Here is a 24,806-nt window from a genome sequence, read left to right as displayed (position 1 = left end):
TCTATTTTTAGATTTCTGAGGGGCCTCTATACTGTTGTCCATAGTGGCAGCACTGATTTACATTCTCGCCAACAGTATGAGGGTTCCCTTTTTCCCACATCATCACCAACATTTATAATCTGTGATCTCTTTGATGATAGCCATTCTGCCAAGTGTGAGGAGGATGTCTCATTGTGGTTTTAATTGCATTTCTCTGATGATTAACAGTTTTGAGCATCTTTTCATATGCCTGTTGGCCATCTGTATTTCTTTTTGAAAAAGTGTCTGTTCAGATCTTCTGCCCATTTTTAAAATTGAGTTGTTTGGGTTTTTTGATGTTGTTGTATGAGTTGTTTATATATGTATCTATAGATAGATAGATACAGATATTAACCTTTTATCAGTCATATCATTTGCAAATATTTTCTCCCATTTATTAGGCTGTCCTTTGGTTTTGTTGATGGTTTCCTTTGCTGTGCAAAAGCTTTTAAGTTTAATTAGATCTCATTTGTTTATTTTTGCTTTTAATGCCTTTGCTTTAGGAGACAGATCCAAAAAATATATAGTTGTAATTTATGTCAAGAAATGTTCTGCCTCTGTTTTCTTTTAGGGGTTTTGTGGTTTCCAGTCTTATATTTAGGTCTTTAATCCATTTTGAGTTTATTTTTGTATATGGTGTTAGAGAATATTCAAATTTATTTCTTTACATGTAGCTGTCTTGTTTTCCTAGCACAACTTTTTGAAAACAATGTCCCTTCTCCATTGCATATTCTTACCTCTTTTGTCTTGGATTAACTGACAATAAGTTCATGGGCTTATTTCTGAGCTGCCTGTTCTATTCCATTGATCTATGTATCTGTTTTTGTGACAGCACTGTAATATTTTGATTACTGAAGCTCTATAGTATATAGTTAGACAGCATGATTCCTGCAGCTTGGTTCTTCTCTCAAGATTATTTGGCTATTTGGGGTCTATTTTTGTTTCTGTACAAACTTTAAAATTATTTGTTCTAGTTCTGTGAAAAATGTCCTGGGTATTTTGATAGGGATTGCATTGAATTTGTATATTGCCTTTGGTAGTGTGATAATTTTTAACATCACTAATTCTTCCAGTTCATGAACCGTCTATCTTTCCATCTGTTTGTGTTGTCTTCAATTTCTTTTTTCAGTGTTTTATAGTTTATCCCAGTATAGTTCTTTTACCTCCTTAGTTAAATTTATTCTTAAATATTTTATTTTTTCCAATGTGATTATAAATGCAGTTGTTTCCTTAAATTTCTCTTTCTGAGAGTTCATTGTTAGTGTGTAGAAATTCATTAGATGCCTGTATAAGAAATTTTTTTATGTATTGTTGAATTCAGTTTGCTGTTTTTTATTGAGGATTTTGTCATCTATATTCATCAGTGATTTTGACCTGTAATTTGTGTGTGTGTGTTATGTCTTTGTCTGATTTTGATATCAGAATGATGCTGGCCTCATAGAATGAGTTCAGAAGCATTCCTTTTCCTACCTTTTTTTTTTTTTTTTTTGAATAGTTAGACAAGGATAGGTGTTAGCTCTTTTATAAATGTTTGGTAGATTGCTGTGGCCAAAACTTCCAGAACTATGTTGAATAGTAGCGGTGAAAGTGGGCACCCTTGTCTTGACCCAGCAATCCCACTGCTGGGCATACACACCAAGGAAACCAGAATTGAAAGAGACACACGTACCCCAATGTTCATCGCAGCACTGTTTATAATAGCCAGGACATGGAAACAACCTAGATTTCCATCAGCAGATGAATGGATAAGAAAGCTGTGGTACATATACACAATGGAGTATTACTCAGTCGTTAAAAAGAATACATTTGAATCAGTTCTGATGAGATGGATGAAACTGGAGCCGATTATACAGAGTGAAGTAAGCCAGAAAGAAAAACACCAATACAGTATACTAAGACATATATATGGAATTTAGAAAGATGGCAATGATGACCCTGTATGCAAGACAGCAAAAAAGACACAGATGTGTATAGCAGACTTTTGGACTCTGAGGGAGAGGGAGAGGGTGGGATGATTTAGGAGAATGGCATTGAAACATGTATACTATCATGTAAGAATCGAATCACCAGTCTATGTCCGATGCAGGATACAGCATGCTTGGGGCTGGTGCACGGGGATGACCCAGAGGGATGTTGTGGGGAGGGAGGTGGGAGGGGGGTTCATGTTTGGGATTGCATGTACACCCATGGTGGATTCATGTCAATGTATGGCAAAACCAATACAGTATTATAAAGTAAAATAAAGTAAAAATAAAAAGTTAAAAAAATAAAAAAATAAGTGTTTGGTAGAATTCATCTGTGAAGCTGTCTAGTCCTGGACTTTCATTTGTCAGGAATTACTTTTTATTACTGATTTACTTTCATTACTGGTAATTGGCCTGTTCATATTTTCTGTCTTCCTGGTTCAATCTTGGGAGATTATACATTTATAAAAATTTGTCCATTTCTTCTCAGTTGTCCACTTTATTGGCATATTTAGTAATTTTTCATACTGTCTCAGTTTTTGTGTCGCTTTAGCAATTCTTTGAGTTAGTTCTTTAAGCATGGGGCTCAGAGAAAGGCTAGGGATCTTATACAACTGAAGAACAAGTAGAACTGGCCCAGATCCAAGGAAAGGTTGAGTAGGAATTAGGTAAACAGAGAGGGGGAAAAAGAGGGAATCCCAGATTTAAAAAGCAAAGCCTAGATGCATCTTTCTTTTTCTCTGAAACTATATTCTGACCATTACAAAGACCAGAGGTCCTTCACACTCATACAGAAAAAAGTGTATTCCCTATTTTCCTTAAAAATGCCCATGTACATTTGATCTGTTAAAATGATTAAACATGTATCAGATTTTGATGATTGTATGTCAACCTTGCCTCTGTATCCTTATAACCTACCCATGCTATTTAAGCGACTCAATAAGCTTTATTCCTTGTTCTTAAAGGTTAAAAAACAAACAAACAAAAAAAAACAGACAACCACTTAGAAACTTAACAGTCTAATATTTGAAATCTCAAAATATTCAAAGCTATATCTTTCCTTCCTCTAAAATATTTGACAATCAACCTATTTTTTTAAGTTTTTTTTTAAATAGAGGGATATTTGATGTGCAATAATATATAAGCTTTGAGTATATGACATAGTGATCCACAATTTTTAAATATTACACCTCATTTATAGTTATTATAAAGTAATGACTATACTTTATATTTTAAATGCTTTACAAGTACTTAACCTTTAGTTAGTATCTCAATTTAGCATCAATAATTTTATTATATAATATATACATATATATTTAACCTTGGGAGATTATACATTTCTAAAAATGTGTCCACTTTTTTCTTGGCTGCCCATTTTATTGGCTTATATTAATAGTTTTTCATACTGTCTCAGTTCTTTGTATTGCTTTAGCAATTCTCTGAGGTAGTTCTTTGAGCATGGAGCTCAGAGACAAGATAGGATAGGATATTATAAAGTATTTTAGAGAATGCTTTCAATATTTCATCTCTCCCAATGATCTATTAGTAACTAACTTCAGGAATTGATATATTCTTTAATTCTGTCAAATTAAATAGAAAAAGAAGAGAGAGAGAAAGAATCCTGGGTGACTTTGGCTTCTAATGGAACTCCTGGCACAGCCCTATGTGCGGCAGCCTTGGTGGTCTAGCAATATTGTGTAAGTGTCTCCTGGTTGGACAATTAATGACACTGGGGCTTTGTCAGGGACCTCTCTCCTTCATGCACTGCCAGACTCCAGTGTCAGTGTTAATTAGTCTTCAGGTCTGTTGGTCTGCTCGAATGCATCCTGGATAAGCCAAATTAATAAGTGGGAGCCAGCCAGCTGCCTGGCCATGGAATATGGCACTGCACTCAGACAGTCAGAGGGCAGCCCTGTGCTTTGATCGTGTGGAAAAGTTTAATTCTAACAGGCCACATGGGAGGCTGTGCCCGTTGGGGTGCACAGAGGACCTCAGGGCCCAGCAGGGAAGCTGCTGTCCTTTGGACTGGTTTCAGTGTTTCTCATTTCAAACCCAGGAGGCTCGGAGGCCCCAGACACTTACTTCACATTTTGCTTCATCTTTCCCCAGTAGTTTCTTCCTTGAATTCTCATAGTGGGTGGTAGATCATCAGCAAGGAAACAAAAATCGTTATCTCTTTGTTCCAATCAGGAGATTTGCACTGAGGTGTATTTTCATAAATAGAGTGTGTAGAATTTGTAGGACATAATCTCCAGCCATGACTCTCTTGCTGTTCTGCCTATGACATGTTTCCCAACCAATTTTACAAAGTTATAAAAGTGACAGATTATAATATATTGGATGCCACTTGCTAGTGCCAGGCGTTCTGCAAACCACTTTACATGCATTGGCTCATTTAATTCATGTATCTTGCCTGTAGGGCTTCCCTGATTGCTCAGTGGGTAAAGAATCTGCCTGTCATACAGGAAACCCTGGTTCGATTCCTGGGTTGGGAAGATCTGCTGGAAATGGAATAGGCTACCCCACTTCAGTATTCTTGGGCTTCCCTTGTGGCTCAGCTGGTAAAGAATCTGCCTGCAATGTGGGAGACCTGGGTTTGATCCTGGGTTGGGAAGATCCCCTGGAGAAGGGAAAGGCTATTGTGCTTGTGATTAAGGGGGTCCCCGTTTTGCAAATGAGAAAAGCCACAACCCACCTGCACTCAGGTAGCTGTGGCTCCAAGCACCAGCCTTTTACCGCACCACCACCTGGCCAGTCTGGGGAGTTTCATGGACATCATGGACTCTTGTCACCTCAGCCAGCACAAAGGGAGGACCACAGTGATGAACCCTTTTAATTCAGGCAGACAGAGAGGTTTCATTTGTGTAATTGGGAAAAGAAGCTCTACGCTGGGCTTTGCTTTGCCTAGGAAGAAGTAACCTTGAAGAAATTACCATCCTGGCTTCAGTTATGTCCTTTTACCAAAATGCAGGCCTGCCTCACTGTGTATTATTTGTGTTCATGAAACATAGTTCTCTATGAATGAAACTGTTGGAATATGAATGCAGTAGAAGCCCAGTTAATTTGAAACCCTCTCCCAGTTTATATCGTGAGAATAAATATGGCTTCATAATCATAGTTTGGTATCATCAGAAAAATTTATGTGGCCATAAAAGTTCATTGGAAAATGTCAGTTCTTGAAACTAGAACTCTTCCAAGGTGTGTCTGATCAGTCTCCTGCATCTTGGTCTGCTGCCACAACTATTCAATCAGGAGGATAATCTTTGCTACTTTCCTGTGCCTTCCAGCATGAAGTGGTAGTTGTTTGGGGCTCAGAGGTTAAAGCGTCTGCCTGGAATGCGAGAGACCCGGGTTCGATCCCTGGGTCGGGAAGATCCCCTGGAGAAGGAAATGGCAACCCACTCCAGTATTCTTGCCTGGAGAATCCCATGGAGGGAGGAGCCTGGTAGGTTACAGTCCATGGGGTCGCAAAGAGTTGGACACGACTGAGCGACTTCACTCACTCACTCACTCACTCAAAATACACTAAGCACTTTCAACATCAGCTTGGGACAGTCACAGTGTTTACAGAATAAAGAGACTGGGACCTGTTGATGTACCTAGGGAGGGAAGTGAAAGTGTTAGTCGCATCTCTTTGTGACCCCATGGACTGTAGCCTGCCAGTCTCCTCTGTCCATGGGATTCTCCAGGCAAGAATACTGGATTGGGTAGCCATTCACTTTTCTAGGGGATATTCATGACCCAGTGATTGAACCCAGGTCTCCCGCATTGCAGGCAGATTCTTTACCATCTGAGTCACCAGGGAAGCCCTAGGAAAGAAGGAAAAAGTAAAGAGACAAGGAGGTCATATTACACCCCTGGAGAGCCCACTCAGTCTGGGTCAAAATTGCTAATTTTTTTTTCCACTTTCCTTCACATAAGAATCTTATTGAGGATATCTGATGCTTTGGCCAGATGCATGGAGGTCTCTGGACAAGTTTGGGGATGAGTAAATGAAACCGTGGTGATTTTGCAGGGATTAATATAAATAGACAAATATAATAAAAGGTAAAACATAAATGCTCTCTGGAAGATAGATGTTCAAAAGATTCAAAAACTTTGGATTGGAAGGGTTTTATGGTGATGGTAGCATCTCAGAAAAACTTTTTTAGGATGAATAGGATTTTATCAAATGCACTAGAAAGTATGTAGGGAGTGAGGGCAGGGTGGACAAAGAACCACATGAGTGCAGGCATGGAGCTGGCAACACTGGTTGATATAATTTGGAAACGTTGTGTAATTTTGGTCTCATTAGTCAAATATATGGGAAAATGTAAAGCTGAAAAGGGGAAAGGCCTTAAATCTCAGCCTGGAAGTTTGAATTCATTTCAAAGAGCAACAAGAATCCATTAAGAGTTTCATCTTTTTTTGTCCCTTTGCCTCTTTGTTTTCAGTGGATGATCTTGCATTTTAATCCATAGAGACAAGATAAAATTTAAGTTTCAAAGTTAAGTTTTGATCACCTCTCCCTTAAAACAAAAAAGAATAGAACAAACCCAATACATTCACCTCTTCCAGCTCTATCTACACTATCCCTCTTCCCTCTCTCTCTGATAGCTCTAGCTCAAAGTCATTATTTTGATAATAGAACAGTGATGGGAAGGGAGATACTTATCATTTTGGTCACAGTATAAATGGAGAAAGGAATGGACATACTGATAAAGCTTTTAGGACTTACGTGACTAGATAACCTATGAGAAATACAAAAACAGAGTAGAAAAGGACAACTCTCCTTTTTCTTGCTCTAATAACTGGCTGGATACTGATGTAGAGGACCCACTTGGGATAAAATACAATCACATACTTCCCTGGTAGCTCAGTAGGTAAAGAATCTGCCTGCAAGGCAGGAAACCCGGGTTCGATCCCTGGGTCAGGAACATCCCCTGGAGAAGGAAATGGCAACACACTCCAGTATTCTTGCCTGGAAAATCCTATGAACAGAGGAACCTTGTGTCCATGGGGTCGCAAGAGTTGGACACAACTGAGCAACTAAACCACCACCACCACACATTTTGGACTTGTTGATTTAACATGCATTTGGAAAGCACTGGTAGAGTGTTAGGTTCATAGGAGAGAACTAGCAAAGAGGTAAAGGAAAATCATACAACAGTAGAAAATTATTAAGTAGGTATTGTGGAGAGGACAAGCATGCTGACAGATAAAGGTGAAAAGGTGGGAGGAGAGGGAGGAATGTTTTGAAATAATGATTGACTGGTTTTAAGGTATTTGTTCCAGATAAGATGGATCATTAAAAAGAAAAAAGAAACAAATCTTTGCATCCCAGTGGACAGAGGTTTCCTAGATAGCACTAGAGTGATTATCAGAATAGTTCACCATAGATATTCAAAATAAACTCGATGAAAAACTTTTGGAAAATAACTATGTCAATGGGAAGAGCCTGCATTTAGGCCCTTGTGTCCTGCGATCAGCCTCATGATCCCAGGAGGAAATCCCTGGAGGTGATTCTGAGATTGCAGCTGATGCTGAACTAAACAGAATTCCCTGCTATCATGCTTTCATCTGCAGTACAATCTGATAGTCTCCCAGAGTCATCTAGGATTTCGGCAATCTAGGTGGCAATATTGTAAGAGAAAATGTCAAGTAACTAATTTCGAAGGACCTCTTTTGCCGTTTCTGTGTTTCAGGGCTGTTGTGCTTGTGGATTACTTCACATGTTCATAGTAAACATTCTGGGATGCTGGTTTTGGAAACACCAAGTTCTTGTATATGAATTTCCTGACATAAATAAAAGCATCCTTTCTAACCATACTCTTCCAAAATACCTTCCTTTGTGCTTCTGTAAATTCCTCCAAGAATATACCTTTCTCTATTTTTTTAACCATTTATGGTGATTTGTTTATGGTGAAAATCTGGTGCTTTAATATATTCTTTTGATCAATGGCATGTCAGTAATTTGTGGCCGTGATCAACAGACAAAAGTGATCATGGCTCAGCTCTAGCTTGGGAGAAATGAAGCCTTTTTTTCTACCTAGTGCATTTCTGCCACTGTGCAAACGTATCAAAACTTTGGGAAAATGACTCTTGCCTGGGTTAACTGCCTTTTGTGACAGATTTGTTACAGGTAATCGTAGTTTCCATGTCACCAAATGAAAACTATCTGAGGGGTCTTGATTACCAAAAAACAATATGTGGTAAATTCTGGATATCCTGTCTATAGTAAATCATATTTAAAACGATTTCACATGTTTTAGTAAAATATCAATGGGAAGGGTAGGTGAACAAAAGTGAAGAGAGGTTTGATTCTCCCCAACCTGGCTTCTCATGCTGTGCAGTGGTTCAAGACCTGGGAATTTTTGCAACATCTATTTTAAGCTTTTGGACTATGAATCTGGAGGATCTGGGCTCTTAATTTGCTAGGCCTAGTCCTTACGTTGCTTTTGCCTCTCTTTTCGAGAGACCAAAAAGCAGAGTTTTTCACCTGTGCCAAGTCGGAAGTTTTGCTGCGTTTCTTTAAAAAAATTAAAAGAGGTTGAAGGTTATGCATTTCCCTGTTCCTGAAGAAAGGTATAGAATGAGTAACTATTGGTTTTTTTTGGTTTTGCTTTCTGCCCTGTAATTTGGATAAATAGTGATGGGTAAGGATTTCCCACTTAATGCCGAGCACAGAGCATGAGTTCAGCAAATCTGTGTTCTTGAGGAAGTCTGACTGCCACCTTCTCTTCACAGCAAGTGAGAAGCAGATGGCAGTCGTGTGTAAGGAGTCGCCAAAGGAGTATCTGCAGCCGTTCAAGGACAGCCTGGAAGAGTTCTTCCAGAAAGGTAGGAGATGTGACATTCTGAAATGTCCTCCTGTCCCCCATCGTCTCTGAGCCCCACCACCCTGCACATCCTGCCCGAGCCCTGGCAGCGCCAAGGATTCCGTTAGACCATCTTCCCATGGTGGATCTATACTCAGCGTAGATGAAGCTGTGCTGTAACCTTTATGTCACCTCTCAAATGTGCTGTAATAGTTTAAACCCTTTAACATTACTCCTGTTTCTATAAACTTCGCGAGGGAGAGCTTTCTCTTTGTCTCTTGATGGTTCCCCAGAGGATCCTCAATACCTGTGAACTGACAGGTGACAGCCGTGCAGCCTTATGCAGTTGTGTGGGCGGATGGTGATTGTCTTTCTGGTTTTATGAGCGTAGCAACTTGGAAACTGGTAGTGTAGTTTCCATTCCTTTTCAGAAAGGAAAATTGGGGCCAGGTGAATGTCACACATCCAATCACTTGGCACCCATCGGCCCTCGGGGGTTAGCAGATGGAAGTGATATACATGAGACCCAGTACTGACTTAAAAATCGTACCGAATTATGTTCCTTCCTCCATGGTGTTGGCAGGACTGGGGAACTTTTGTTGAGCCCTGGTAGTGAGTATGAAAGTTTAATGCCTTTTGGATATTTCCTATTCTGGTTTCTCAAATCCAACTTATGATGTGAAACAAAAATAAGTGTGGGGTGCAATTTTCAGTTGTAAAAGAAATAATTCATGGGGAATGTAATGTACAGGATGGTGACTGTAGTTAATAATACTGTACTGTGTATTTGAAAGTTGCTAAGAGAGTAGATCTTAAAGCGTTCTCATCACACACACAAAATTTGTAACTCTACATGGACGGATGTTAACTGGACTTACTGTGATGATCATTTCACTATATATATATGTGTGTGTGTGTATAATCATTATGTTGTACACCTGAAGCTAATATAATGTTTTATATCAATTATATCTAAATAAAGAAAAAAAAGTGTGGAGTAGTAAGAGGGGGCTTTTGTCTTTGCTCAAAAGCCAGGGGAAATGCATGTAGGAACATTTAGTGGTTTATTAGCATGCTATTTCTATTTATTAATAAGGGCACATGATACCAAACTATCAACAAAAGACCTTTAAGCAGAGTAAATCCATAAAGTATGGCCAAACCACCTTGGGAACTGGCAGGGAAATTCTCAGTCCATGAGTCAGAGAAACTTCATTCCAGCTGGCCCCTTGGTACAGAGTTCATTGCTCCCTCCTCCTGGATAAGGTCTCATTTGTGCTGAAGCAGAAGTCAGAGTTCTCTCTTGGCCGCAGCTGAACCTCAAATATGATGGAAGTCCTGGCACCAGGCCAAGGTATCATTTTGAGAACAGACAGTAATACCAACATTTATGAGTTATATGGCTAAAATTAGATTTTATATGTGATTTATAAAGTAGATGCATTGCTTTTTTTATTTTTTTAATTGAAGGATAATTGCTTTACAGAATTTTGCTGTTTTCTGTCAAACCTCAGCATGAATGAGGCATGGGTATACATATCTCCTCTCCCTTTTGAATCTCCCTCCCATCTCCCACCCCATCCCAACCCTCTAGATTGATACAGAGCCCCTGTTTGAGTTTCCTGAGCCATATAGCAAATTCTGGTTGACTATCTACTTTACATATGGTAATATAAGTCTCCATGTTACTCTTTCCATACATCTCCCCCTCTCCTCCCCTCTCCCCATGTCCGTAAGACTATTCTCTGTCTGTTTCTCCATTGCTGTCCTGTAAATAAATTCTTCCGTACCATTTTTCTAGATTCTGAATATATGCGTTAGAAAATATTTCTCTTTCTCTTTCTGACTCCCTTCACTCTGTATAATAGGTTCTAGGTTTATCCACCTCATCAGAACTGACTCAAATGTGTTCCTTTTTATGGCTGAGTAATATTCCACTGTGTATATGTACCACAACTTCTTTACCCATTCATCTGTTGATGGACATCTAGGTTGTTTCCATGTTCTAACTATTGTAAATAGTGCTGCAATGAACAGTGGGATACATTTGTCTCTTTCAATTTTGGTTTCCTCAGGGTATATGCCTAGGAGTGGCATTGCTGGGTCATATGGTGGTTTTATTCCTAGTTTTTTAAGGAATCTCCATACCATCTTCCATAGTGGGTGTATCAATTTGCATTCCCCACCAACAGTGCAAGTGCATTCCCTTTTTTTCACACCCTGTCGGGCTTTTATTGTTTGTAGACTTTTTCGTGATGGCCATTCTGACCTGTGTGAGGTGATATCTATTGTGGTTTTGATTTGCCTTTCTCTAATAATGAGCAGTGTTGAGCATCTTTTCATGTGTTTGTTAGCCATCTGTATGCCTTCTTTGGAGAAATGTCTGTTTAGGTCTTTTTCCCCACTTTTTGATTGGGTTGTTTTTCTGGCATTGAGTTGGATGAGCTGCTTGTATATTTTGGAAATTAATCCTTTGTCAGTTATTTCATTTGCTATGATACATTGCTTTATGTTTATTTCATATATAGCTTAAATGGCCTAAAGAAGAGGACACAACATTTCCTTTTGCTGACCTCAAATTAATAATTTCTACTTTTGACATATGTATAAGGAAACTTGAAATGAGGCTCGCATGCGCTTAAATTTCATTCCTTTTTTCCCCATTTCTGGATTTTTTAAAATTCTTTTATTGAAGTCTAGATGATTTACAGTATTGTGTTAGTTTCAGGAGGGATATATATGTGTATGTGTATATATATATGAATATTGATATTCTTTTTCAGATTCTTTTCCCTTATAGTCTAGTATAAAAGATTGAGTATGTTTTCCTGTGCTATGTAGTAGGTCCTTACTAACTATAGTAGAGACGGAGGAGCCTGGAAGGCTACAGTCCATGGGGTCGCTAAGAGTTGGACACGACTGAGCGACTTCACTTTCACTTTTCACTTTCATGCATTGGAGAAGGAAATGGCAACCCACTCCAGTGTTCTTGCCTGGAGAATCCCAGGGACGGGGGAGCCTGGTGGGCTGCCATCTATTGGGCCGCACAGATTCAGACACGACTGAAGCAACACAGCAGCAGCAGCAGCAGAGTGTATATGTTAAGCTCAAACTACTAATTTATCCCTCTCTCTACCCTTCCTTTCTCCTTTGGTAACCATACTTTATTTTCTTTGTCTGTGAATCTCTTTCTGTTTTGGAAATAGGTTCATTTGTATCATTTTTTTAGATTCCACATATAAGTGATAACATTAGATATTTGTCTTAACCTGTCTTATTTCACTTAGTATAATAATCTCCAAGTCCATCCATGTTGCTGCAGATAGGATTTTTCACTTTTATAGCTGAGTAATATTCCATTGTGTGTATATGTATATGTATGTGTATATATGTGTATATGTGAGCTTCCTGAGTAGCTCAGCTGGTAAAGAATCTGCCTGCAATGTGGGAGACCTGGGTGGTTGGGAAGATCCCCTGGAGGAGGGCATGGCAACCCACTCAAGTATTCTTGCCTGGAAAATCACTGTGGACAGGGGAGCCTGGCAGGCTAGAGTGCACGGGGTCACAAAGAGCTAGACATGACTGAGTGACTAAGCACAGTGTATATATATTGTATATATATATATGCACACACACACACCCCACATCTCTCTATTTATTTGTCTGTCAGTGGACATTTAGGGTGCTTCCATGTCTTGGCTGTCCATTTCTATTTTTAATTGCTCTTATTTTATATCTGAAAAATTCTGCAGTGAGAATGCCTGGATATTATCGGTCTGTATGCTATAATGGCCTTATGATCTTTTCAAATTAGCTACACTTCAAAACACATTGCGAACTTTATTCCTTTTGTTGGCAAAAGATAAATATGAATAGATTTAGAACACTGAAAATCTTCTTCAATGCCTTGGAAAAGGATTTGCAAATCACTCTTGGCCATTCTGTTTTAATTTCTTCTCTACAAGGTTTCTTCAGAAACTTTTGATCTGTTCTGAGAGTAGGAATGGAGCTGAAGCAAACTGAACCTTGTGTCAAGAAAGCAAGGATGTGGCCAGAGTAAGCTGTCCTAAGAAAGCCCTAGAGCAGTGGTTCTCAACCCTGGCTGCATACTAGGGTTGCCTAGGGGAGATTTTTAAAATTTCAACACCCAAGCTAAATTCCAGACCTACTTCCAGGATCTCTGGGGGTGAGACCAGGCATCGGCACTCATTTTTTTTTTAAACTCCCCACATAATCCCAGTGTGCAGCCCAGGTTGAGAACCACTGTTGTCAACCTTAGTTCACCTTTTAATGTTTATTCAAAAATATTTCTTCAAAGCCCCCTATGTGTTAGGCATTGTGACAGAAGCTGACAATCCTAAGATGAACCATAGACTCCTTGTCCCTCTCCCAGGGATCGACTCACTGGAGAAAGGTCTATAATTGAATAAAGAAGTCACCTCCTCTTTAACCAGCAGAATGAAGGGAAGTTGGGAAGGACATAGGAATAACCTCAAATTATGGTTAAAACAAAGTCAGCCAAAATGAGACACGAAAAGAATTTGAAGGAAAATTACTATTCTAAAAAGAATTTTAAAATATAAAAATAAAGCTTAAACATTCCCAATATCATGTGGTGAAAAAGAGCTGCTGTTGAAATACCTGTTACTGTTGACTCATTACTTAACTGAGTTGGTCAAAAAAGCAGTCTAGATCTGTGTTGGCCTGGATGGTAGGCACTGGCCACGTGCAGCTGCTGAGCAACTGAAATGTGGCTGATCCAAACTGAGACATGCCATAGGAATCAATCATACATCAGATTTTGAAGACAGTCCCCCAGAATATTTCTTCTTTTTTATATTGATTTCATGATAAATAGCATTTTTTTCTATGTTGCATTAAACAAATAAAATATATTTTTAATCTTGATTGACTTGTTTTCATTTTAAAGCATGGATACTAGAACATTTAAAATTGTTTCTGTGGCTTGCTTTGAACTCGATTGGACAAGCTGTCGAGAAGCATGATCCCTTGGCCTTTCCCACCATATTCCTTCATTCTCTTCTCCAAGTAATTGTTTTACCTTCTGAGCTTATTAAATCCTGGGTTACTGGGACCCAGTATCACAAACTCGCCTCTCCCCACTCATTCTCTGGATCTGGCTGCTGTTTGGCTCTCAGATGTGACTGCTTAACTGAAGGAGGTGATAGCATGCTGCTTTATCAGGCTGCCTCTCTGTGGTTCACGGCGTGGGGCCTTGCTATATTGCAGTATATAGAAATGAAATAGCTCTTGGCTACTGTAGAGTTCCACATAGCAGTCCCTTTCTTCTGGAGATGGTTCATTGATTCACAGAAAATGTGGGATTTCCTGTCTACTATAAATATGCATTATCCACCCTGGATAATCATGTTTTTATAGCAGTTATTAGAAGTTTAGGTGCCATCTACTATGCTACTCATTATAAGTAGCAACATTATTCCAAGTGCTACTCAGTTCAGTCACTCAGTCATGTCCGACTCTTTGCTGCCCCATGCGTGGACTGCAGTACACCAGGGTTCCCTTTCCATCACTAACTCTCAGAGCTTATTCAAACTCATGTCCATTGAGTCAGTGATGCCATCTAATCATCTCATCTTCTGTCGTCCCCTTCTGCCTTCAATCTTTCCCAGCATCAGGGTCTTTTCAATGAGTCAGTTCTTCACATCAGGTGGCCAAAGAAACAAAAATTGCTGCAAATTAAGCCAGGACTTGTCATAGATTACAAGATGTACCCCAGTATCAAAGATGCTAAAATATGAAAATTCAATCAATTTTGAAACTGTTGTAATATGGTACTATAGTTCAGTTCAATCGCTCAGTCCTGTCCGACTCATTGAAACCCCATGAACTGCAGCACGCCAGGCCTCCCTGTCCATCACCAACTCCTGGAGTCTACCCAAACCCATGTCCATTGAGTCAGTGATGCCATCCAACCATCTCATCCTCTGTCGTCCCCTTCTCCTCCTGCCTTCAATCTTTCCCAGCATCAGGGTCTTTTGAAATGAATCAGCTCTTTGCATCAGGTGGTTAAAGTATTGGAATTTCAGCTTCAACATCAGTCCTTCCAATGAACACCCAAGACCGATTTCCTTTAGGATGGACTGGTTGGATTTCCTTGCAGTCCAAGGGACTCTCAAGAGTCTTCTCCAACACCACAGTTCAAAAGCATCAACACTTTGGTGCTCAGCTTTCTTCACAGTCCAACTCTCACATTCATACATGACTACTAGAAAAGCCATAGCCTTGACTAGACAGACTTTTGTTGACAAAGTAATGTCTCTGCTTTTTAATATGCTATCTAGGTTGGTCATAACTTTTCTTCCAAGAAGTAAGTGTCTTTTAATTTCATGGCTGCAGTCACCATGTGCAGTGATTTGGGAGCCAAAAAATAAAGTCAGCCACTGTTTCCACTGTTTCCCCATCTATTTCCCATGAAGTGATAGGACCAGATGCCATGATCTTCATTTTCTGAATGTTGAGCTTTAAGCCAACTTTTTCACTCTTCTCTTTCACTTTCATCAAGAGGCTCTTTAGTTCTTCTTCACTTTCTGCCATAAGGGTGGTGTCATCTGCATATCTGAGGTTATTGATATTTCTCCCGGCAGTCTTGATTCTAGCTTGTGCTTCTTCCAGCCCAGCATTTCTCATGATGTACTCTGCATAGAAGTTAAATAAGCAGGGTGACAATATACAGCCTTGACGTACTCCTTTCCCTATTTGGAACCAGTCTGTTGTTCCATGTCCAGTTCGAACTGTTGCTTTCTGACCTGCATACAGGTTTCTCAAGAGGCAGGTCAGGTGGTCTGGTATTCCCATCTCTTTCAGAATGTTCCACAGTTTATTGTGATCCACACAATCAAAGGCTTTGGCATAGTCAATAAAGCAGAAACATATTTTTTTGGAACTCTCTTGCTTTTTCCATGATCCAGCAGATGTTGGCAATTTGATCTCTGGTTCCTCTGCCTTTTCTAAAACCAGCCTGAACATCTGGGAGTTCACGGTTCACGCATTGCTGAAGACTGGCTTGGAGGATTTTGAGCATTCCTTTACTAGCATGTTCACAGGACTTCTATGGTGTTCCAGTGGTAAAGACTCCACCCTTCCAATGTAGGGGGCATGTGTTCGATCCCTGGGCAGAGAAGTTCTGCATGCTCTGTGGTGCTGCCCAAACAAAGAAATAAAACAGGGGTTGGCCACCTTTTTGTGCTTCCCTGGTGGCTCAGATGGTAAAGCATCTGCCAGGAGTGTGGGAGATCCGGGTTTGATCCCTGGGTTGAGAAGATGCCCTGGAGAAGGAAATGGCAACCCACTCCAGTGCCTTGCCTGGAAAATTCCATGGACTGAGGATCCTGGTAGGCTACAGTCCATGGGGTCCCAAAGAGTTGGACATGATTGATGACTTCGCTTTCACTTTACTAGAGTGTGAGATGAATGCAATTGTGTGGTAGTTTGAGCATTTTTTGGCATTGCCTTTCTTTGGGATTGGAATGAAAACTGACCTTTTCCAGTCCTGTGGCCACTGCTGAGTTTTCCAAATTTGCTGACATATTGAGTGTAGCACTTCCACAGCATCATCTTTTAGGATTTGAAATAGCTCAACTGGAGTTCCATCACCTCCACTAGCTTTGTTCGTCGTGATGCTCCCTAACGCCCACTTGACTTCACATTCCAGGATGTCTGGCTCTAGGTGAGTGATCACACCATCATGATTATCTGGGTCATGAAGATCTTTTTGTACAGTTCTTCTGTGTAATCTTGCCACCTCTTCTTAATATCTTCTGCTTCTGTTAGGTACCATAGTTAGGCATCAGATCAGAGAGAAGGAATGATTAATGCTTCCAGGTAAGTGAGGGGACACTGAATGAAGGAGATATATTTGTTGAGATTTGAAAAACAAAACCAAACAAAGATAACAAGGATGACAGGGACAGCAGTGACAGTGATTGCTAATATTTGGTGATTGCTTCTACAAGCTAGGCACTGTGGGGAGTAGATCATTTTACTCAGTCTTCATGACAACCCTCTGAAATAAACACTATTATCACCCTGTTGTACAGATGAGGAAATTAAAGACTAGAAATTCTCTGCAGACAAATTATGAAGGGCGCTCCAGGCAAAGGAAAACACTGCAAATTTCAGGATGAAAAACATGCTGTGTTTGGGCAATGGCAGAAGACTTGGTGTGATTGTATCACAGGGCATATGGCAAGAACTCAAGACCCCAAAGGAGAGGAGAATCTCAGTGACTTGCTTAAAATATATAAACTTTGTCTTATGGGCAAGTGAGAGCCCCTTGAAAAATTATGTGTGTGGGAGTGACATGTTCTGTTGGGCGTGTTTGTTGTGATGTTGGTGTGTTGGAATCATTTTGCTTTTTGTTGTTGTTAAATGCATTATAGAGAATTCCCTGGTGGTCCAGTGGTCAGGACTTCACTCTCTCCCTGATGAAAGTGCAGTGTGCAGTTCAGTAAGATCCTACAAGCTGTGCAGCATGGCCAAAAAAAAAAAAATTTTTTTTTTAGAGCAATACATTGCAGTTAAGAGCAATATAAAGAAGAGCTGGGATAGTAAATAATTGGAAGCCAGTCTGTCAAGTTCTTCTGTAGCTGTCCAGCCAAATGATGGTAAGAACTTGAGCAAAAGCAACCACAATAGAAATAAGAATGGAAGAAACATAATGATAAAGCTTTTAGGAGTTACAAAACTAGATAAGACTATGAGAAGTACAAACACAGAGGGGAAACAACGACTCTCCTTTTTCTTGCTTGAATAACTGGCTGGATACTGATCTGGAAGTCCCACTTGAGGTAGAATACAGTGACATAAAGTTTGGACACATTGACTTGACATAAATTTGAGACACAAATAGAATATTGGGCTCAGGGGAGAGCATTGGGTGAGAGACTTCAGAGGATGGCAGTTTAAGTCATGGGAATGAAGGAGATATATCCCCCAAGAAAGGGTAGAGAATGAAAAACTCCTGGATTATCAGAATATCTGAGTACAAGGTATAATATAGTAACCATAATTGAGAAAACATGCTTCTATACTTCTGTAGTATTTGAGTATTTCTGGCAGGAAAGGCAGTTTTCTGTTAGAGCTTCATCACTCGTAAAGCCTTAAGCAATTACGTCCTCTACACCTGAACGGTAGCGCACATGCACTGGGACTCAGTTGGTCCAGGGTTAGGCTAATTTTCATATGAGCTGCAGTTCGTTTCTTTTTGCCCTCATGATGGCTTAATTTTCTTTTGTAAATCAGATCCTGTTGCCGCACTCAAGTGGAGATGACGTGCCTGTCCTCCTATCTTTTATCATCCTTCCCTTCTCCAGATGCCCTTAAATAGTGTTGTTTGACAAAGTGTGTTCTTAACTAATTTCGCTTTCCACGCAGAATCGAAAGTGCTTTTAATGGCACCCCTTTTCAGAGTTGCATCGTCCACAGTATCTGAGCCCTTTCCCTGACTTCGTTTTTCTTTTCCAGAGTAGGGTCTTATTGATTCCAGTTTACAGCTCCGTTCAGAGTGACCTTGTGCAGGCATTATTTGAGCTCATGTTTTCCCACCCTCAGATCAAACATGGTCATAATGATATGGCCTTCAAAAATGTGATGCTTGTGTTAAAAGTCCCCATAAACGTGGCAGGGATCCTGTAATTGAAAGAAGGCGCAGAACAACTGATTAGATCTCAGGTATAGATCTTTAGGGTGGTCTTTTCATGCTGTTAAATTGGTCATTTGTATTTATAGCTTTGGCAGGGAGGGCTGGAGCCTAAGCTGGTGCTAATACCAACACTCTCCCACACTTGGCCTTATCTCATTCTCCATTAGTTTTACTTGGCATCCATGAGTGGACTTAAAGGGAGTCTGAATGAACCGTGCTAGTCTTAATTTACCCAGCTATCTTCTGAGGTTCTTTGACCATCTGAGATTAAAGAGACACTTAATGTCAAGAAACTGTGTTCTAATAAAAACTAAGTAGATAAGTTTACCAAGTTAAAAAAAAAACAACAACAACTCTGATTTTAAGCATGGAAAGCAAAAAGTTTATCTATTAAGTTGCAGACCCAGTGATAGCGGGAAATACGTCTGTCTGGTTCTGTTCATTTTCTTGTCTCAATGTAATATAGGCTTAGCCTGGCCAATAATAGGTGTTAATAATTATCTTTTTAATTAATGAACAAAGAACCTGTGTCTTGTAAAGTGCCTGCAGACTTTTTTCCCCCTACGTGCGTTTCCTGTTTAAGTCCTTTTAGTGTTGGTAAATTGTGCCAGGATCTGGTAAGATACGTTTTTGTTCTACATCACACACCTGTGGTTAGGTCTCCTGGATATCAAAGCATCTTTCTATGTTGCAGATATGCATATATCCATTTTTTCATAAATGCTTAGAGTAGATTGATAAAGGCTAAAATTGAACCTCTGGAAACTGTAGAATAAGAGCAGGTTATTAGGTAATCTCTTCACTTCAGCCCCCAAAATATAGAAAGAAAACCATCTGAGCCACTATATTCAAATTTTAAGGTTACAGAGATCAGGACAGATCACTGATCTGGACTGTGAGACCTGTGAAAGGATATAATTCTTATATTCTTTACAGAACTTCCAGAAGGAAGGACCGCAGCAGGGGAAACACACACTCTGCATGGGCCAAAATGAGTTCTTGTATACATCACTACTCAAAAAAGCACCCATGGGGTGACTCCAGAGAACATTAGATGGCCGAGAATTAAGACAGTCTTGTGATTTCCAGGTCACTGAAGGAACAGAGCAGTAATCCTTGGAAGGTGGAGAAAACCTTACAGAGGTTTATCAAGTAGACTCTTATCTGACAGGATTAATTTGAATCCATTTTTTCCCAGAAATTTCTGTCAAGGGCATCTATTTCCCCCACCCCCCAAGAGTTTCTGTATCTCTTCTTCTCCATCCTCTCTGCCTGTCTCCCTACCCCTACCCCGTCTCTGCCTCGTCTTCCTCTTCTCTTCTCCCTTCCACTCAGCCCCCTTTAAATATTTAATTTACTCAAGTATTTACTCAAAATTTAATTTTCTTTTTGGCCAAGCATCCAATAAATTCTCTTTTCAGTAACTTTTTTCCCCTTTCTCTCCAATGAAAAGTTTTGCAAAAAAAAAAAGTCTAAATTCTTTTTACTGATATAAATACCTGAAAAATATTGCCCCCCCCAAGAAGAAGAAAACTGATAGTTTAAAACTTGTAAATAGCACATCTCATGACCAAATGAAATTTATTCCCAGAATGTAAAGATGAGACTATATAGGGAAGTCTCATCTTGCTAATATAGTGACAGTTAATACAACTCATCAATTAATAGCTCTAACAAGAAAACTCACATGATTATCTCTTTGTTGTTGTTCAGTCACTAAGTCTTGTCTGACTCTTTGTGAACCCATGAACTGCAGCACACCCAGCTTCCCTGTCCTTCACCATCTCCCAGGGTTTGCTCAAACTCATGTCCATTGAGTTGGTGATGCCATCCAATCATCTCATCCTGTGTCTCCCCCTTCTCCTCCTGACCTCAATTTTCCCAACATTAGGGTCTTTTCCAATGAATCGGCTTTTTGCATCAGGTGGCCAAAGTATTGGAGCTTCAGCTTCAGCATCAGTCCTTCCAATAAATATTCAGGATTATCTCTTTAGATGATAAAAAATGCAGGTGACAGAACTCAACATCCATTCTTCATTTAAAAGCTCAATAATAATTAACTAGCACATACTTTCTTAATAATAATAAAAATAAATCCATCATAACCCCAAATTTGCAACTCTTAGCATAGGTGAGAGCTTCTAGACATTGAAGGAAAATAACCAGCACCCATTAAAAAGAAAAATAATATGAACAGAAACTGCTTTTTTTTTTTAACATATGACAACACTCTCGAAAGGAGAGAAATGCGAAATAAATTACCTTGAAATTCCATTTTCTCACATTCAAGACTGGCAAAATTATAAAAATTCAATAACAGACTATTGGCAGTACAGTACGATAGGAAGGCTTCACTCTTCCTGGTTAAAAGCTTCACGTTGTACATCTGTTCTTTCCCTAATCCATCTAACATTTTTACTACCGATGCTTTGAACTCCTTCTGGTAAATTACTTATTTCTATTTCACTGTTTTGTTTTACAGGAGTTTCTTTCTTGCTCTTTCCTTTGAGAGCAGTTCCTCTGCCTTTTCATTTTACTTTCTCTGCCTCTGTGGATTTAGGTGAAACTGTTACGTACGTCTTATATGGGAGCATCCCTATACAGACTGCATGTGTCCGATGCCTTCAGTGGGAGAGTGGGATTTGACATGGACAGAAGTTCATGGAGTGTGCTGTTGGCTCTCACCTTGGTAGAGGGTGCAGCTGGAGACGGAGGAACTAGAGCTGGAGCCAGGTATGGGGCAGGACACCCCTCTGCTCAGTGACCCTCACTGCCCTTTTAGGGACAGGGTCGGATCCCACGCTGCTGGAGCAGAAGTCCTGAGGTTCAGGCTCACACTGTCTCTGGTCCTTTGAAGTGTGTGTTTTCCCCATCCCTGCATGGAGACCCTTGCCTCAGAGAGGGGCATTGCTGAAGCAAGGGGGGGCCCATGGCAGGCTCTAAGCCCATGTCAGCTGCAGAGGTCCAAGCTGTTTCTGATGCTGCACTTGTGTTGTTTTTTAGTTGCTAAGTCATGTCCAACTCTTTGGTGATCCCATGGAGTGTAGACCACCAGGTCTGTCTGTCTCAGGCAAGAATATTGAAGTGGGCAGCCATTTGCTTTTCCACGGGATCCTCCCAACCCAGGGATCGAACCCGCAACTCTTGCGTTGGCAGGATTCTTTACCTCTGCACCACCTGGGAATCCCTGTTCTTGTGTAGACGCCCTGAATTGTTTCCCTCCCTCCACTCAGACTCAGTCTTGGGTCCAAGTCCCAAGACTGGCTTTTCCCTCACAGCCAGTCACTGACCCTAGTCTCTGGCACCCTGTTGTGGAGCCACAGTGCCCGGAGACTGGAGCCCACAGCAGACTCTCAGTGTGTGCTGTTGGGGAGTGAGCTGTGCTAGAGTGTCTGCCATCAAAGATAGGGACTGCTGCTGATTCACTGCTCAAGTAAGCGCCAACAGTGGGCTCTCCCCTGGGACCAGGTTGCCTCTGCATCTCACAGTTGAGTATTCCCAGTTGTGGCTGCCCCAGATCTAGTGCCGAGCTCCTGTTATCCCAGAAGTCCTCCAGTGAGCCCAAGGGGACTCATCTCCCCAAGTGGGACCCTAGGAGTGGGGCATCGAGTTTGTGGCTCGACCCACTCCCTTCCCAGGGTGAATGTCCACCTGTGAAACCTCCCTTTTCCCTCTGCGTCCCCTAGGTACAGGTTCCCTACCCAATCACTTTTCTTTACTTCCTACCCGACTACACAGGTACCTTTCTTTCCGCCTTGGTTGTTTGTACAGTAGTCTTCCCAGTTTCCAGTTAGTTTTCGATAAGAATTGCTCCACAGGTATATGTACTTTTGATGTGTTCTTATCAGGAGATGAATTCCATGTCCTTTCACGCCACCATCTTGATTGATCTCTAGAATGCATCATGACTTCCAACAGTTAAAACAGTGCTTCATTTAATGCAGCAGTCTTTTGAGGCTGATTTTATTATCCCTAACTTTCCAGGTAAGGAGACTGAGTCGGAGCATTTCAGGAACTTACTCAAGGTCAGTGTGATCTGAATCCTAGTGTTGGTATTGTGCCATTGTAATAACTTGGAAAATAATTTCTTTTTTCTGTGTTCCAAGACCCTGGTCGCTAACCAGAAATAAGCATTTTCTCTTACCATCTGAATGAGACAAACATGAAAATCGCAGACTTGTCCACCATAGTTTAATGCCAGCAACTCCCATTCCTGGAGTCCTAATACAGACTCCATTCTAGGCGCCAACCCCCCACCCCCAACTCCCACCCCAACCAATAGTAACAACAGAAGTTTCATTTGCACTTAGGAAAGAATTGCAATGACAAGTAGTTCAGTACTTTATGGAATCAGTATTGAACTCTACATTCTTGCATAATAGTGTTTTCATGATAAATTGCTTTGTGTAATTGTTGGCTCAGCCACCACTTCCTCTTTGGATTCTTGACAACTATCATTGAGGTTTTCATCAGTGATTGATTGCAATTGCTATCAGATGACTTCTCTTTGAATTCCTTAGTTATTGTCTTCATGTTGGAAGAACCTAACACCTATACTGCCTTCTGGGAGTTATTGTCCAGAATACATATTATATAATATGTGATTTTGCAGATAATGTACAACTCTGGAGTGATCTCTTCATTCTTTCAAATAATTGTTGTTTTTGTTCAGTTGCTAAGTCGTGTCCAACTCCTTGGGATCCCATGAACTGCAGCATGCCCGGCTTCCCTGTCCTGGAGTTTGCTCAAACTCATGTCCATTGAGTCAGTGGTGCCATCCAAGCATTTCATCCTCTGTCGTCCCCTTCTCCACCTGCCCACAGGTCTGTTTCTTCCGTGAGTTCATTTTGCTTTTGAAGAATTGTGACAGCCAATAGGAACCCAGGACTGAGTGATATAATGTAGGTGGAGAGCTTAGCACAGAGCCTGGCACTATATATATGTCAGCTACTGCCATATTCTCAGGCAATTTATCACAATCTGATCAAAAGCGTCAGAGGCTGGAACTCCGAAAATCAATCACACAAGTGTTACTTCCTAATGATTCGAATAACTGCAATTCCAAAATCAAATGGCAAATAGTAAGTACAGTAAAAGGTCTTACGGACCAGAGGGAAAATCATGTTCAACTTGTCATCTTTTCTAAAATTAAGTCAAAAGCAATTAAAATAAACTGAATTTCCCTAGGACATGAAGCTTTATTTGTTATAATTTGTTGTTGTTCAGTCACTAAGTTATGTCCAGCTCTTTGTGACCCCATGCACTGCAGCACACCAGGGTTCCCTGTCCTTCACTGTCTCTCAGAGGGTCCTCACACTCATGTCCTTGGAGTTGGTGATGCTATCCATCTCATCCTCTGTCTCCCCTTCTCCTTCTACCTTCTGTAGTTCCCAGCATGAGGGTCTTTTCCAGTTCATTGGTTCTTTGCATTAGGTGGCCAAAAGCTTCAGCTTCAACATCAGTCCTTCCAATGAATATTCAGGGTTGATTTCCATTAGGAATAATATGTAGATCACTATATATGTGATTAGAGGAAAAATCAGGTACCAGATATGCCTGAGCTTTTCTACAGTAGTGTATTTTTACTATAATATTAAAATATTTCATTGTAAGTTATAATTGTAATGTCTATAGTTATACCTTAATTATAGAAAGTGTTTCCATAATTCTATTAAATATGACTTGCCTTATGCATCTAACTTCTTGGCTACTCAAGTCAACAATAGCACCACCTAGTGGCCACCAAGTTGAACTGCAAACACATGATCCCTGGGACTCACAAAGAGTCTGATTGCCTTGTTCCACTGGCTAAAAGTAATTGAAAATGACACTGAGCACCACTAGAGTAAATGATTTTAACTATCCCTGATCACTGTTAATTACCGGAACATTCAAACTCTGCTTTCTAGCAGATGGGAGAAAGATGAGACTTTGAAAGGTTGCAAGCTGAAGCATGAGAATGTGATCATTCAATTCCTTGGTCCTTTTATTAATATTTTGAATTGAGAACTGTATCTACCTTTCTCCACCAGTTTTTACATTCAAGTTTTGATTTCTAGTAGTTTTCTTCTGCAAATAAAAAAAGTGTGTATTTGAGTAGATCATAACTGTTTCTAATAGGGATAAACAAGGGTTTTTCCACTATAGAAAATATGCAGTGTTGGTTTATGTCCTTTAATAAAATTAGCAAAAGCTAAGTGCCTAACTTCTTGAAGTGCTGATCCATGATAGCACATCCTCACCCCATCTCAGAGTCTGGCACCAGGACCTTTTTTTACTTACCACTTCCCCTCTCTCCCTGTCATCTACGAATGTGTTGACATTCAAATTATTCATTGAAATGAA

General features: G+C 40.2%; 1 protein-coding gene across 2 annotated transcripts in view; it reads left to right on the top strand.

The window, feature by feature from the left end:
- FMN1 (formin 1) overlaps positions 1 to 24,806 on the top strand; it is a 434,454-nt gene that overhangs the window by 330,687 nt on the left and 78,961 nt on the right. For both annotated transcript variants that reach the window (XM_068965008.1, XM_068965009.1), the window contains one exon: positions 8,709 to 8,801. In XM_068965008.1, coding sequence (XP_068821109.1) covers positions 8,709 to 8,801 — 93 coding nt within the window. The remainder of the gene's footprint in view (positions 1 to 8,708; positions 8,802 to 24,806) is intronic.

This window comes from Capricornis sumatraensis, chromosome 2 (assembly GCF_032405125.1).
Source record: "Capricornis sumatraensis isolate serow.1 chromosome 2, serow.2, whole genome shotgun sequence".
Lineage (NCBI taxonomy): Eukaryota > Metazoa > Chordata > Mammalia > Artiodactyla > Bovidae > Capricornis > Capricornis sumatraensis.
This window is presented reverse-complemented; position numbering and strand designations above follow the sequence as displayed.